The sequence below is a fragment of the Oncorhynchus mykiss genome, chromosome 2 (assembly GCF_013265735.2).
Source record: "Oncorhynchus mykiss isolate Arlee chromosome 2, USDA_OmykA_1.1, whole genome shotgun sequence".
Classification (NCBI taxonomy): domain Eukaryota; kingdom Metazoa; phylum Chordata; class Actinopteri; order Salmoniformes; family Salmonidae; genus Oncorhynchus; species Oncorhynchus mykiss.
The window spans coordinates 55,825,842-55,841,120 of NC_048566.1; the positions used below are offsets into that span (position 1 = coordinate 55,825,842).

Here is a 15,279-nt window from a genome sequence, read left to right on the forward strand (position 1 = left end):
GGGTGCCACAGGGTTCAATTCTGGGCCGACTCTCTTCTCTGTATACATCAATGACGTCGCTCTCGCTGCTGATGATCCACCTCTACGCACAGACGACACCATTCTGTATACTATGAGGTTTCTGTGTTGTGCACTATAGCCCATTACCATATATATGATTGAATATTATCTGCTGTTGGCTTGTGTGGATGTATGTAGGTGTTATGCACCATTGCTGACTTGAAACATTGTTAACAGTTTCAGGGCCATGGGCCTTTCTCATGATGGAAAAATACAGAATAACATACTAAAACGGACACATACAGAACGTAGTGTAGCAAACCACAGACTGTTTTTTGTTAGAACTCAAACTTAACAATAACAGAAACCAGATATGTGATAACGGTATCTAGGGAATGAGCGCATAGATACTCGACACAGCAAGTTACATCTATCAACTGGAGCGCCCGGGGGCTGGTACCAGCTCGTACGACAACAATCAATAATAGGCTGGGTGAGTCTAAACCACGCCCAGTCTCTACTGTGATAGGCCAACAGACGGGTTGGAACTATGTCTATCACAGTATAAAGAATACTGTTTACATACATCTTGTCAGTTCTCTGTTTTGCCCTGCGAGGTGGGACAGAGAGCCTGTATATACGAAAATTGCATTTACCACTTATTGCTTAGCTAATAAAAAATACATAGTATACAATCGGTGACTCATTGTCATATTTATCCTGATACCAGATTCGAATTGACGCAACTCTAACAATACCTCTGGCCCTTCGTTGGACACTGTGTTAACTATCCTCCAGATGAGCTTCAATGCCATACAACTCTCCTTCCGTGGCATCCAACTGCTCTTAAAAACGCAAGTAAAACTAAATGCACGCTCTTCAACCGATCGCTGCCCGCACCTGCGCGCCCGCCCACATAGAATATGTGGACAACTACAAATACCTAGGTGTCTGGTTAGACTGTAAACTCTCCTTCCAGACTCACATTAAACATCTCCAATCGAAAATAAGCTTCCTATTTCTCAACAAGGCATCCTTCACTCATGCTGCCAACCATACCCTCGTAAAACTGACCATCCTACCATCCTCGACTTCACCGATGTCATTTGCAAAATAGCCTCCAACACTCTACTCAACAAATTGGATGTCTATCACAGTGCCATTCGTTTTGTCACCAAAGCCCCATATACTACCCACCACTGCGACCTGTATGCTCTCGTTGGCTGGCCCTCGCTTCATACTCCTCGCCAAACCCACTGGCTCCAGGTCATCTACAAGTCTCTGCTAGGTAAAGCTCTGCATTAGCTCACTGGTCACCATAGCAGCACCCACCCGTAGCACGCACTCCAGCTGGTATTTCTCACTGGTCACCCCCAAAGCCAATTCTTCCTTTGGCCACCTCTCCTTCCAGTTCTCTGCTGCCAATGACTGGAATGAACTGCAAAAATATCTGAAGCTGGAGACTCTTACCTCCCTCACTAGCTTTAAGCACCAGCTGTCAGAGCAGCTCACTGCACCTGTAAATAACCCATCCAAGCTACCTCATCCCCATACTGTAGTTATCTTGCTCCTTTGCACCCCAGTATCTCAACTTGCAGTCGTCCTCTGCACAGCCTACCATTCCAGTGTTTTATTTGCTATATTGTAATTGCTTTACCACCAAGTCCTATTTATTGCCTTATCCCACCTCATTTGCACATGCTGTTTATAGATCTTCCTGCTCTATTATTGATTGGATGTTTGTTTATGCCATGTGCAACTGTATTGTTGTATGTGTCGAACTGCTTTGCTTTTATCTTGGCCAGGTCGCAGTTGCAAATGAGAACTTGTTCTACCTGGTTAAATAAATCAAATACTAGAGCACACACACGTCTCTTCATTCTGGGTATTCAATCCCAATGAAAGCACTCCACGCACTAGTACAGAATGTTTTATTTAGGTTTACATACAGACACTCTAGAGAGCCATGCTACTGTAGTATAGTCAAATGCAAAACCATGCTCTCATTCCAGCTCCTATTGAAAAATAAGTAAAACCGTTATACCTTTAACCCATAGACTAGTTTGCAATCAAACCTACAGTAGTAGGTGTCTGTGTATATATATATATATATATATATATACATACATACATACACATACACACACAGACACCTACTACTGTAGGTTTGATTGCAAACTAGTATATATATATATAATATATATATATATTTTTTTTAAACTATTGTAGTGCAAACCGTTCATGTAATTTAAAATATCCTGGACAACACCAGTTGGCATACAAACAAGTTCAGAACAAATTATTTAAGTTATCGTTCTGTTCCCGTCCTTCATTCACAAATCGTAAGTAGATCATCGCTGTTCAATTGAAAGCACCAGGGTCATGCTCATTAAGCACAAAACAGAAACGGGGAGGTACAATCAGTACTTCTCCAATAAGAAACTAATTTTCCTTTTGCTACGATGTGCTCTAATGAACACCAACCAGGAGACATGCCTGACCCAACAGAGCTTCATTCAAAATGAATGAACAAACATACAAAATTTCACTTTTTTGACCTTTGGGGAAAGCTATTTTGAGTGTTTGAGAGACTACATTGCAGTCTGCGACTACAGACTGTCTGCTATACAAGTTATAATCAGTAGTCATTTAGGATGCAAGATGAGTCGGCAGTCTACAGTCACCAACTGCAATGCAGTCCCTCTCAAACACCAACTTTGTATCCTGTAATAGAGTGTGAGGTGTTACCATTGACACAGTACAGCTCACCTTCAGTCCAGACTACTGCTGAATGCATTTCTGTTGAATTGCATGGTCACATGATGCTTAAGCCTTACAGCATACATTTTCTTCAACTAAACCAACTTCAATGTTGGTGATCCAGCTGAAGAAAAGGCCTCCCCATACAGTAGCTATACATTCTTACTCTATGCTCTAGTTGTAAGTACACTATGTATGCGGCGCGCAAATATGCATGCGTGAATGGGCAGGTGCCTTTGTTCCGCAAACATGCACAGGAATCTCAGCATACTGTAAAACGCCAAATGTTCCCAATACAGCTGATATATTTAAAATACTCTGTTTTTGTTATGATGCATTGTCTTAAAAGCACTACTATTGAACAGAAGATTTCCCCCACTGAAAAAAAAAAAGCTTAGAGGTAATTAATTACAACATGCTCAATTAAAAAAACCATCAGCAACGACAGAGTATGTGACACTTACAGCGAGATGTGAGCTGAGGCATACTGTACCAATGAAAACTCCATAATCACCGATACTGTGTAAACCTTCACAGAAACATGGGCCGAATAAAAAGGACCACAGCGAGTACACAAACCACAAGGGCGTGTATCACACACACACAAGCTGTGCATGTTCCTGTACCTGTCAGGGCGATTGTCTGAGAAAAATGAATGGAACTGCACATAGACTACAGTTAAAGAGGGGTTAAAACTGTTAGTAGGCCATCTTCAGTCTATCACTACTGGCCTTATGTCAGGGGACACCCCGGCATGACGAATGGGAGAACCACGGGTTGGGTTGATGTTGGTAGGTGACATTATCAGAAGGCCTGGGGCTACAGGAGACTGCAGGCCCGGTACATAGTCATTCCGGAGGGGGAGGTGATGTGAAGGGAGACGCTCTCATTGGCTGAGATGAAGAGGACAGTGCCCCGGCTCAGGGTGATGTCAGAGAGGGCAGCGGCGGAGGTGCCGGTGGCCTCGCCCTCAATCACCAGCAGGATGCCCGCACAGTCCACCGGGGCCACCGTGTACTGCCTGACTGAGTCTGGCACCTGGAGATGGAGAGAGGTGGGGGAATGAGGGGAAGCAGAGGAAGAAAGGGAATAGGGGGTTGGAGAAGGAGGCAGACATAGGTCGGGGGAGAGAAAGGGGGGTAAGTAGTGAAGGAAGAAAATTTGACATTTAATTTATGAGACACACTGGAACAAATATGGTAATGGCTTAGTACAAGAGACCCATTTAAAACAGAGAATATTATCAAGGCGGAGTATAACCGTTTGTGTTGTCTGGCGTGACAATGACCATAGGAGTTGGCAAGACACACAAACCGACAGCACAAACAGATCTGGGAACAGGCTAAATAAGTAAGTCAATTACCTGTATCCTCATGACAGTGAAGTCAGGAACAGGGGGGTCATAGAGGTAGACAAAGGGGTCTGAGGGGTCCTGTATGGAGGGGAAGATCTTGGCGCTGGCTGGAGCGGGGCTGTAGTTCAGCATCTCACACAGGGTGTTGACGTCGATGAACTTGGGCGTCAGGCCGGCGCGCACCGTGTTGTCTGAGCAGGCCATGCACTCGATGCAGTCTGAGTAGCATTGTGAGAGAGAATTGGGATATAGGACACTTTCTTTCAAGTACACTTTATAAAAATTTAAAAAATATATTTTTGAAGATTAGAATTCTCACTGCTGTATTTGAGATTCATTGTAACTTTACATGTCAACATAATGATATAATTAACATGAACAAATGTCATAGTTTAAAATGTATTTCAATAGGTAATCTCATTGTATGACAAATCCACATACTGATATAGCGCCCAAAGTGTAGTTAAAAGAAAATATATATATTTTTAAAAAAGGGTCTGAAGCGCTATACTTTGGAAGCAACAATACAAGTGAGCAGAATTTTTGTTCTCATTTCTACAGTATCCTCTCAATAATCCAGCACCTGGGAAACATGTTCATGGCTTTGCGCATACCACCACATTAAACAATTGCATTATTCACCACATGGCCAAAAGTATGTGGACACCCACTCAAACATCTCATTCCAAATCATGGGAATTAATATGGAGTTGCGCTCGTGTTTCCACTGCTCCAGAGTGCAATGGCGGCGAGCTTTAAACCACTCCAGCCAAAGCTTGGCATTGCACATGTTGATCTTCGGCTTGTGTGCAGCTGCTCGGCCACGGAAACCCATTTCATGAATCTTCTGACTAACATTTGTGCTGACGTTGCTTCCAGAGGCTGTCTGGGACTCAGTAGTGAGTGTTGCTACCGAGGACAGGTGAATTTTCAGCACTCGGCGGTCCTGTTTTGTGAGCTTGTGGCCTACCACTAAGGTCTGTCAGAAAAACAGCACTAACAGTTGACCGGGGCAGCTCTAGCTGGGCAGAAATTTGACAAACTGACTTGTTGGAAAGGTGGCATCCTATGACAGTGCCACGTTGAATGTCACTGAGCTCTTCAGTAAGGCCATTCTACAGCTAACTTCTGTCTATGGAGATTGCATGTCTGTGTGCTCGATTTTTACACTGGTCAGCAATGGGTCTGGCGGGAATAGCAAAATCCACTATATTGAAGGGGTGTCCACATACTTTTCTATACATAGTGCATTTCCATTGTTCTCCAACAGCCTATCAATACACAACTTTAACACATCTAGTTGACTTTCTAAGAAGCTGACTGGTTGACCCCTGACCTCCATTGAGGTACGCGTGCGGTTCATTGGCACCCAGAAACATGGCGTCGCCTGGCTCCAGCACAATGCGGTTTAGGAAGTAGATGGAAAAACAGCCGATGTCACCCGGATACTGGGAGTGGAGCCGGAGCAACAGTTCACTGTTACTGTCTGATGTGTCCTTCCCTGCAGCAGCTGAATGAGGTACAACAGGTAAAACAAAAGTCTTTAACATAGGGTCATGTTCATTAGGGCATGCAACGAAAATGTTCTCGCTACAGAAAATAAAAACGAGTGTTTATTGGATAAGTCCCTCCCAGTTTCAGTCCGTTTAATGCATAGTGAACAACCCATCTCTCGTGAAAGAGATTTGTATCTCAACAAGACCAACCTGGATAAATGAAGGTTTAATATTACCCAGAAAGATGTTTTGGTGCAAGAGGTCCTTTGGAAAACTTGACTAATCATTATGCAGTAGAAAATATACAATCTCAAGGAGTATATCATTTATTCCAATGTACTATTGATTACAGGGGTTAAAGAAAAGATAAGAGTTTGGGGCCAAGTTAACTAACCTCCCCTTTCATGTAAGAAAGTCATGGCCATCATGCTTTTAGGGAAAGAGGATCATTTTGTACATGTATTAAACTGAGAGTTTGACCAATTCCAGTCCCCTTGCTTAGTGGGTTGGGGTTCTCCCTGGGAGAATTTGTATATCGCAGGACAGAGAAGTGCAGTTCTAGGAACTTTAAAAAGAACATTCTACTCCAAAATGATAATTTTTCTAATTAATGCTGACACCATGTAAAACATACATTTGACTTTACCATATTGAACCATGCATATAGGAGCCCATGTATGGTCAGATGTGCTATAAGCATGATCACCTGTAGCCTAACTGACGCAGCATAGTGGCTTTAAAATGTAAGCACAATATCCTGATTATTATTATTAGTACATGAATCATTCAAATCATTCACTCAAACAATTTCTATTACAAAGTACAGTGCCTTCGGAAAGAATTCAGACCCCTTGACTTTTTCCACACTTTGTTAAATTACAGTCTTATTCTAAAATGGATTAAATTAAATTGTTTTCCTCAATCTACACACACCCCATAATGACAAAGCGAAAACAAGTTGACATCTTTGCAACTGTATTAAAATAAACAAAAATACCTTACTTACATAACTATTCAGACCCCCTTACTATGAGACTCGAAATTGAGCTCTGGTGCTTCCTGTTCCCATTTATTATCCTTGATGTTTCTACAACTTGATTGGAGTCCAACTGTGATAAATTCAATTGATTGGACATGATCTGGAAAGGCACACACCCATCTATATAAGGTCAGACAGTTGACAGTGCATGTCAGAGCAAAAACCAAGCCATGAGGTCAAAGGCATTGTCCATAGAGCTCCGAAACAGGATTGTGTCGAGGCACAGATCTGGGGAAAGGTACCAAAACATTTCTGCAGCATTGAAGGTCCAAGAACACAGCGGCCTCCATTCTTAAATGGAAGAAGGCCAAATTTAGCAATTGGGGGAGAAGGGCCTTGGTCAGGGAGGCGACCAAGGCGGTCACTCTGACAGAGCTCCAGAGTTCCTCTGTGGAGATGGGAGAACCTTCCAGAAGGACAAACATCTCTGCAGCACTCCATCAATCAGTTATTTATGGTAGAGTGGCCAGAAAGAAGCCAGTCCTCAGAAAAGGCATATGACAGCCTGCTTGGAGTTTGGGGAAAGATGAACGTAGCAAAGGTGAGAGAGCCTTGATGAAAACCTGCTCCAGAGCGCTCAGGACCTCAGGCTTGGGTGAAGGTTCACCTTCCAACAGGACAACCCTAAGCACACAGCCAAGACAACGCAGGAGAGGATTCAGAACAAGTCAATGTTCTTCAGTGGCCCAGCCAGAGCCCGGACTTGAACCCGATCTGACATCTCTGGAGAGACCTGAAAATAGCTGTGCAGCGACACTCCCCATCCAACCCGACAGAGCTTGAGAGGATGTGCAGAGACGAATGGGAGAAAATCCCCAAATACAGGTGTGCCAAGCTTGTAGCGTCATACCCAAAACGATTTGAGGCTGTAATCGCTGCCGAAGGTGCTTCAAAGTACTGAGTAAAGGGTCTGAATACTTATGTAAAATGTGATGTTTGTTCTTTTTATACATTTTCAAATATTTCTAAAAACCTGTTTTTGCCTTGCCATTGGGGTATTGTGTAGATTGGAGGGGTAAAAAAAAAAAAAAATTTAATACATTTTAGAATAAGCCTGTAATGTAACAAATGTGTAAAAAGTCAAGGGGTCTGAATTCTTTCCGAATGCACTGTATATCATTGCTCCTTCAAGTAGTATGTTGTGCAGCGGCGTCTCCCTAAACCATGCATGAAGCTCCAGTTGTAAAATGATACCACGCACGCTTTTGAAGTAGAGAAATAAACGTAGTCCTGTGAAACTGGGATCCATATCTAACAAGACACAAAACTGCTTTCCAAAGATTAATAGAGCTCTAGGGGCGCTATTTCATTTTTGGATAAAAAACGTTCCCGTTTTAAGCGCGATATTTTGTCACGAAAAGATGCTCGACTAAGAAAACACTCTGAAGTTTCAGAATCTGCAAAGATTTTGTCTGTAAGTGCCCCAGAACTCATTCTACAGGCGAAACCAAGATGATGCATCACCCAGGAATTAGCAGAATTTCTGAAGCTCTGTTTTCCATTCTCTCCTTATATGGCTGTGATTGCGCAACGAATGAGCCTACACTTTCTGTCGTTCGCCCAAGGTCTTAGCAGCATTGTGACGTATTTGTAGGCATATCATTGGAAGATTGACCATAAGAGACTACATTTTCCAAGTGTCTGCCTGGTGTCCTGCGTCGAATTCGGTGCGCAATTGCCAGCTGCTTCTACTTTACCATTTGATTCAGGGGAGAAAGCATGTGTCCAAGAACGATGTATCAATGAAGAGATATGTGAAAAACACCTTGATGATTGATTCTAAACAACGTTTGCCATGTTTTCAGTCGATATTATGGAGTTAATTTGGAAAAAAGTTTGCGTTTTGAGGACTGAATTTATGGAATTTTTTTTGGTAGCCAAATGTGATGTATAAAACGGAGCTATTTCTAATACACAAGGAATCTTTTTGGAAAAACTGAGCATCTGCTATCTAACTGAGAGTATCCTCATTGAAAACATCAGAAGTTCTTCAAAGGTAAATGATTTTATTTGAAGGCTTTTATGTTTTTGTTAATGTTGCGTGCTGGATGCTAACGCTAATGCTAACGCGAAATGCTAACGCGAAATGCTAACGCGAAATGCTAACGCGAAATGCTAACTCTAGCTAGCTACTTTTACACAAATTATTGTTTTCCTATGGTTGAGAAGCATATTTTGAAAATCTGAGATGACAGTGTTGTTTACAAAAGGCTAAGCTTGAGAGATGGCATATTTATTTCATTTCATTTGCGATTTTCATAAATAGTTAACGTTGTGTTATGCTAATGAGCTTGCTGATAGATTTACACAATCCTGGATACAGGGGTTTTTTCATAGCTAAACGTGACGCAGAAAACGGAGCGATTTGTCCTAAACAAATAATCTTTCAGGAAAAACTGAACATTTGCTATCTGAGAGTCTCCTCATTGAAAACATCTGAAGTTCTTCAAAGGTAAATTATTTTTTTGAATGCTTTTCTGTTTTTTTGTGTAAATGTTGCCAGCTGAATGCTAATGCTAAATGCTACGTTAGCCATCAATACTGTTACACAAATGCTTGTTTTGCAATGGTTGAGAAGCATATTTTGAAAATCTGAGATGACAGTGTTGTTAACAAAAGGCTAAGCTTGAGAGCTAGCATATTTATTTCATTTCATTTGCGATTTTCATGAATAGTTAACGTTGCGTTATGGTAATGAGCTTGAGTCTGTATTCACGAACCCGGATCCGGGATGGGGAGATCAGAAAGGTTAACGCTGATCTCAAATGCAACCTCTCCAGAATCCATACGACGGCACTCCGTCGCAGTGACTTAGAACTATAACCCCTGTTATTGTCTTTTTAATAACCTCTTTTTGAAACGTACGCAAGAAAGTTGAGGCCTGGTCCCAGATCTGTTTGTGTAGTCTCGGCAACTTTTATGGTTGTTGCCAAATAGGTCACGTTTGGCTTGACATGTCAATGACCATAGGAGTTGGTGATACAGAACAAACAGATCTGGGCGTCTACCCACATGAAGAAGTGTATGGTGTCACAAAAACAAAATGCATATTGTTTGATGCTCACCTTCCTCAGTGACTCTTTTCACCAGCATGTTCAGCTGGTCCACAAACACTTTCTTCTCACAGTTCATCATGCGGGTGAAGCACTTCTTCAGGGCCAGCGAGGTGCGACCCGCCTCCCCTCTACTGCTCACCAGCTCCTCTGCCGTCTCACTCCCTACAAGAGCGTGGAATTCTGGCACGGCTGGGGGGGAGACACATTTTACACTCTCAGCAAACTTGAATACAATCCTCGGATGGATTGTTACAGTCAAGGCCGGCTCTAGCCTTTTGGGGGCCCTAAGCACAACTCAAAATGAGTGGCTCCCCTCTTGGCGGAGCAGAGAAACATGTTAGCTGTAGATAAAATAAAAGCGTGGGGAGAGGGCTTTGCCTCCCACAGAGAGTGGTGCCATTTTTGGTCCACTCCTCATTCCCCATACTTTTGAATGCACTGCTAAGTGATACAATCTGTTCCACTAGCATTGCTATATTCTCAAAAGATGCTAGCCAGAATATTCTAGATGTCGCTAAATAACCAGGTAACAAACTTAAAAATAGTTGAGGAAACGGCAATACCCTAGGCAAGTCAAAAATGAGCCAACACTTCAAATGAACTATCCCTTTAAAGGGGTTACTGAGCATCATTGATCTCTACTTAATGTATCTTAAAGTGAAGGAATTCCCTCAACTGAGCTGCTGTGCTGTTGAATACATTTTAAAAACATGGACTATAAAACACTGATAATGGACAGTCTGCAAGATATGGGACTCACATTTGAGAAAGCCAATGATCTCTTCCACGGGCCTGAAGCCACAGAGGCCTTCAAAATGGGTGAGTGCGACGGCCATCTCAGGTTTGTGGTTGTTGTCAGGGTAATGCTCTGGAAACTGAGCATGGAGCCGTCCAGCCAACTCCTAGTGTGAGAGCCAATGGGAAAAGAGCAATTTGATTTTTAAAAAATGAAACAAATTTAGAATAGAAACACAACTAAATGTAGCCCCCTCCTCCCCTTTGGTTTTTGGGTTGGTCAGTAGACTAATTTTCCACTGAAAAATGCTGTGCTACAGTGTTCCCTAATGAACACGACCCAGGACTTACCCTGTTCGGATGGGCCTGTATTGACAGAGCGGTGTTGACCGACAGGACCTTGAAGAGGAAGGGAAGCTGGCCCTGGAAGGTGTCTTTGACCTTTGACCCCAAGCATGCTGGGTAGTCTGCAATCCACTGACCGAGCGTCCTCTGGGCTATCCGGTTGTCCTTGATGAGGGCGTCTCCTTTGGGGTGAGCACCCATCCAAAGCTGCAAGACACACAGGGAGGGGCCGCATCATTGACCATACAAGAGTATTTATCTTTTAAAAACAGTTTAATATAAAGCATAAGCTGGCACACACCCAGAGAATATTATTGAGTGTAGAAGCGCTGACTAACTGAGAATAAACTAAAAACAAAAGAGACGCACACTCCATACGTATAACCTCCTAGTAATTTATTGGGTAAAACATTTCAGCATCACTGCCTTCTTCAGGGTCTTTTTTACCCAATACATTCCTGGGAGGTTATACACAGAGTGTGCAACTCTTTAAATATATATAAAAACAGAGTTAACATCACTTTGTGATTTAGCTTCGTCATCCATTGTGATCAAGTTCTCTCAAAGATAAAAAAAAAAAAAAACACCTTTAATTAATTTAGTTTGTTTTAAGTATGAAAATGTCAATAACATTCAAAGAATGATAAACAGGATATGAACACAGTTCAATAGAATGATCTTCAATGCATATATGATAGCCTAGGTGCCATCTTAGGAAGCTATTGTTTAGGACCAGAGGATTGTCTCAAACAGGAGAAGGCACCCAGACTATTGACTATGGATGCTGATTGCGGAGTATGAAAATACATCTGCCCATTCACCATAGCACGTCCCCACTCCCATGCTCAGACCTATTAATGTCAGCAGCATACCACCCTGCATACCACCGCTGGCATGCTTCTGAAGCTAAGCAGGGGATGTCCTGGTCAGTTCACGGATGGGAGACCAGATGCTGCTGGAAGTGGTGTTGGAGGGCCAGTAGGAGGCACTCTTTCCTCTGATCTAAAAAAATCTCAATGCCCCAGGGCAGTGATTGGGGACACTGCCATGTGTAGGGTGCAGTCTTTCGGGTGGGACGTAAAACAGGTGTCCTGACTGAGGTCATTAAAGATCCCATGGCACTTATTGTAAGAGTAGGGGTGTTAACCCCAGTGTCCTGGCTAAATTCCCAATCTGGCCCTCAAACCATCATGGTCACTTAATAATCCCCAGTTTACAATTGGCTCATTAATCCCCCTCTCCCCTGTAACTATTCCCCAGGTCATTGCTGCAAATGAGACTGTTCAGTCACCTGGTAAAATAACAGAGAAATAAAAAATTGACCTTTATGATAAACCCTCCCTGTGAAGCTAAATAAAGAATGACTTGTGACAGGGCAGGCATTGAGGGAGCTTGAAGGGTAAGAGACTCTCAGCCAAAGTCCTAAAGGGCTTTGTAAAAATTAAAGTTATCTGCAGGACAGGAATGGGAAAAAAAACACCATAGGCTACACCTTCAGAGAGAGCATAAGGATTTAGAAAATTATTGATTCTTTATTAAAATGTCATTTTAATATTTTATATTATTTAAATTTTTATTCTGATTTCTATTCAGTTCGTGTTGAAAAAGTTAACACGGACGGACGAGGAAAAAAAATCCAATCAGGATTTTTTGGGGGGTGGACATCTGCCATTTACAGGGGAGAACGACTGCCTCCTCTCATTGAAGCCACGGTACTGCAGGCATTGTTAGCGGAAAACAGGATCCCCCTTATATTGAGTGGGAAAAGGAAGATATTCGTTGTCAATCTTTGTGTAAATGTAATGTTTTGAAGACAATCATGGTAATAATAATAATTGCTTTTAATATACCAGATGCATGTCCTTGAACCAATTATTTTAAAATCACACAGAAGAGTATAATTTACTTGCTAATGTACCTCTCAGATTCAAAGGGGTTGGGTTAAATGCGGAAGACACATTTCAGGTGAACTGACTAGGTATCCCCCTATGACAACCTATACAGGAACTGTGGGTCCCCCGCGGGACGGTTGAGCTAACATATGCTAATCACATTAGCCTGAGGTTGTGAGTAACAAGGACAGACATATCTGATACTGGCAGAAAGCTTAACAGGAATTTAAGCTAACTGCACTCTCCAATTTACAGTAGCTATTAGTGAAAAAATAATATGCTACTGTTTGAGGAGAGTGCACAGTTATGAACTTGAAAATGGATTAATAAACCAATTAGGCACATTTGGGCAGTCTTGATACAACATTTTGAACAGAAATGCAGTGGTTTATTGGATCAGTCTAAAACTTTGCACATACACTGCAAAATGTTAATTGCACCTGGGCTGGAATACATTATGGCCTTTCTCTTGCATTTCAAAGACGGTACACAAAAAAAGCATCTTTTTTACAGATGTAATGTGTTATATTCCCCTACATTAATTTAACATTTACACAACCTTCAAAGTGTCTCCTTTCAAAAGGTTTCAAGAATATGCATATCCTTGCTTCAGGTCCAGAGTTGCAGGCAGTTACGAGTTGGGTGTGTCATCTTAGGCAAAAATTGAAAATAAGGGGCAGATCCTGAAGAGGTTATTAATGGCAGCCTGCAGTACCCCAGTCGGTCTTCAACTAAAGTTACTGAATGAGAAGGGGCAGCACTGTGGTAGCACGCAACTTCACTTCTTGGAGTAGCTCAAACTGTACATGTTATGTCTCCATGAAGAGCCATCTTAAACGACTTTATTTAGCTTAATCTGGCTATTGAGCCTTCACATAGGAATGAATTGTCTCATGTGATCAATGCCATTGTTCAGTCAATGGTCATTCAACTGTATTAGGCCAGAATTTTGGAGTGACATGGAAATCAACCAATAACATTTGGACTTGCAATGAGTGGGACTGTTTTTACTAGCTCTTCTTTAAAAAAAATATGGTTTTACTCCCAACTTCTCCAATTCCTAGATACATCATTCCTGAGAGCATGAGCAGTAGCCTAGTTTACCATTGGTCTAGCTAGCTTTTGTTTTGTTGTGCAGAAACACGCGTTATCAGGGAGGATGTTTCTGCTAATTTGTTAACGTCGCCCTTCATGATTAACTTTCAAAAAATAAAGTTCTGTTTCAAATTATCATGATTTGGTGAGTGGCAGTTTTTTTGCAGCTCACTTGCTCTTAACTACCTCTGAAAATAAGGTGTGAAATTGTTGCATTTATACTTTAGAGCACTGGTTACTTTGTGCTGAACGTGATAACAGATGTGCGCAATAGGAAGTAGATTGTAAATTTCGATTTGGAAATGCTTAATGTTTTTGTTATGATTGGGGGCCTACTGGCCTTTAATTAATGGGTCGTATTTAACAGTATGCTGTGTGTGACTGCTCTCTTTCTTGTGGCTGTGTATGAGTTTTTATTTTAAATATTCCCTCCTACACAGAGTGCGCAAATTATGGTCACCTTAGATGTGCCCCTATTGTAGTCGCTAGACTACTGGTGAAGTTTGACGTTCAGGAATATTTTTACCCCCGCTAAAGCCCTAGGTCCAATAATCACGGTTCACCACTGTCTAAATCTTACCTCGGCATAATGTTTGTCAGCTTCAATGACAGCCGAGGTATCCCCACCAACAACCAGTTTGGCCACCTCACTGTCCAGACCGACCTTCCCCCATGCATAGTTCTGCACTGCACAGGATAGCGGGAATACTGTAAAAATGAGAAAACAGAGACAGTAACTTTCAATATGAACAACATGCACACCAATTTTATCACAAGTCTACAATATGACTGAGAATTGCACTTTTGAGTAAGTCCCTCCGCACTGCAGAATCTGCAGCGTTCATTGAAAGCAAAACATCAGCTATTTTATAGGTTATTGAACGCAACCTTTTAATTCGAATATATCTCGTGTAAATAATGTGTTCTCATTTTCAGAATGCTAAACGATACACGATAACTAATGCGTTTGCGTGCTCTATTATGAAGGTGGCTCGCGTGCAGTAAACGTAATCTCTGGTAAAATTTAAATGGATGCTTGCGAACGAAGTTGCTTTACTTCATGTTTAAATACGAAAACATGCTCTGCTGTTCGATTGCGGTTATACGGCGACATTGTCGCTACATGTGACAGTGTCATTAAAAGCATTTTACGGATTAAATCAATACAAAAAAGAGAAATATGTTTCACCTCTTACTTCCTCCATGGCTGCAACGTCGGCTATCACTGTAGTTCTGACGTCTTTATATGGCCATGGGCTCATCCTATGCCGCGTTCAAAACAACTGGGAACTCCGAAATCTCTGACTTCCGACTTCAGTGCGTTCAAGACAAACGGGAACTCGGAGAAACATTTTTAATGGTCATCCAACTCGGAATAACAAATCGGATACTCTGTCATTTTTTTAGAGCACCGACTTTCCGACCTGAAAATCAGTTGGAGATTTCCGAGTTCTGAGTTTCCAGTTGTTTTGAACGTGGCATGTATATGTTACTTTCAACAAATGTA

At 41.9% G+C, this 15,279-nt stretch overlaps 1 protein-coding gene across 1 annotated transcript; it reads right to left on the reverse strand.

Moving 5' to 3' along the window:
- Positions 1-1,914: 1,914 nt before the first annotated feature.
- On the reverse strand, positions 1,915-15,047 carry mpi (mannose phosphate isomerase). Its single transcript, XM_021565703.2, has 8 exons — positions 14,962-15,047; positions 14,353-14,480; positions 10,792-10,992; positions 10,466-10,607; positions 9,715-9,894; positions 5,451-5,624; positions 4,124-4,332; positions 1,915-3,798 (listed from the first exon to the last, which is right to left on the reverse strand). The coding sequence occupies exons 1-8, from the start codon at positions 15,032-15,034 to the stop codon at positions 3,580-3,582; spliced, it is 1,326 nt and encodes a 441-aa protein (XP_021421378.2). The 5' UTR covers positions 15,035-15,047; the 3' UTR covers positions 1,915-3,579.
- Between the last annotated feature and the right edge of the window lie 232 nt (positions 15,048-15,279).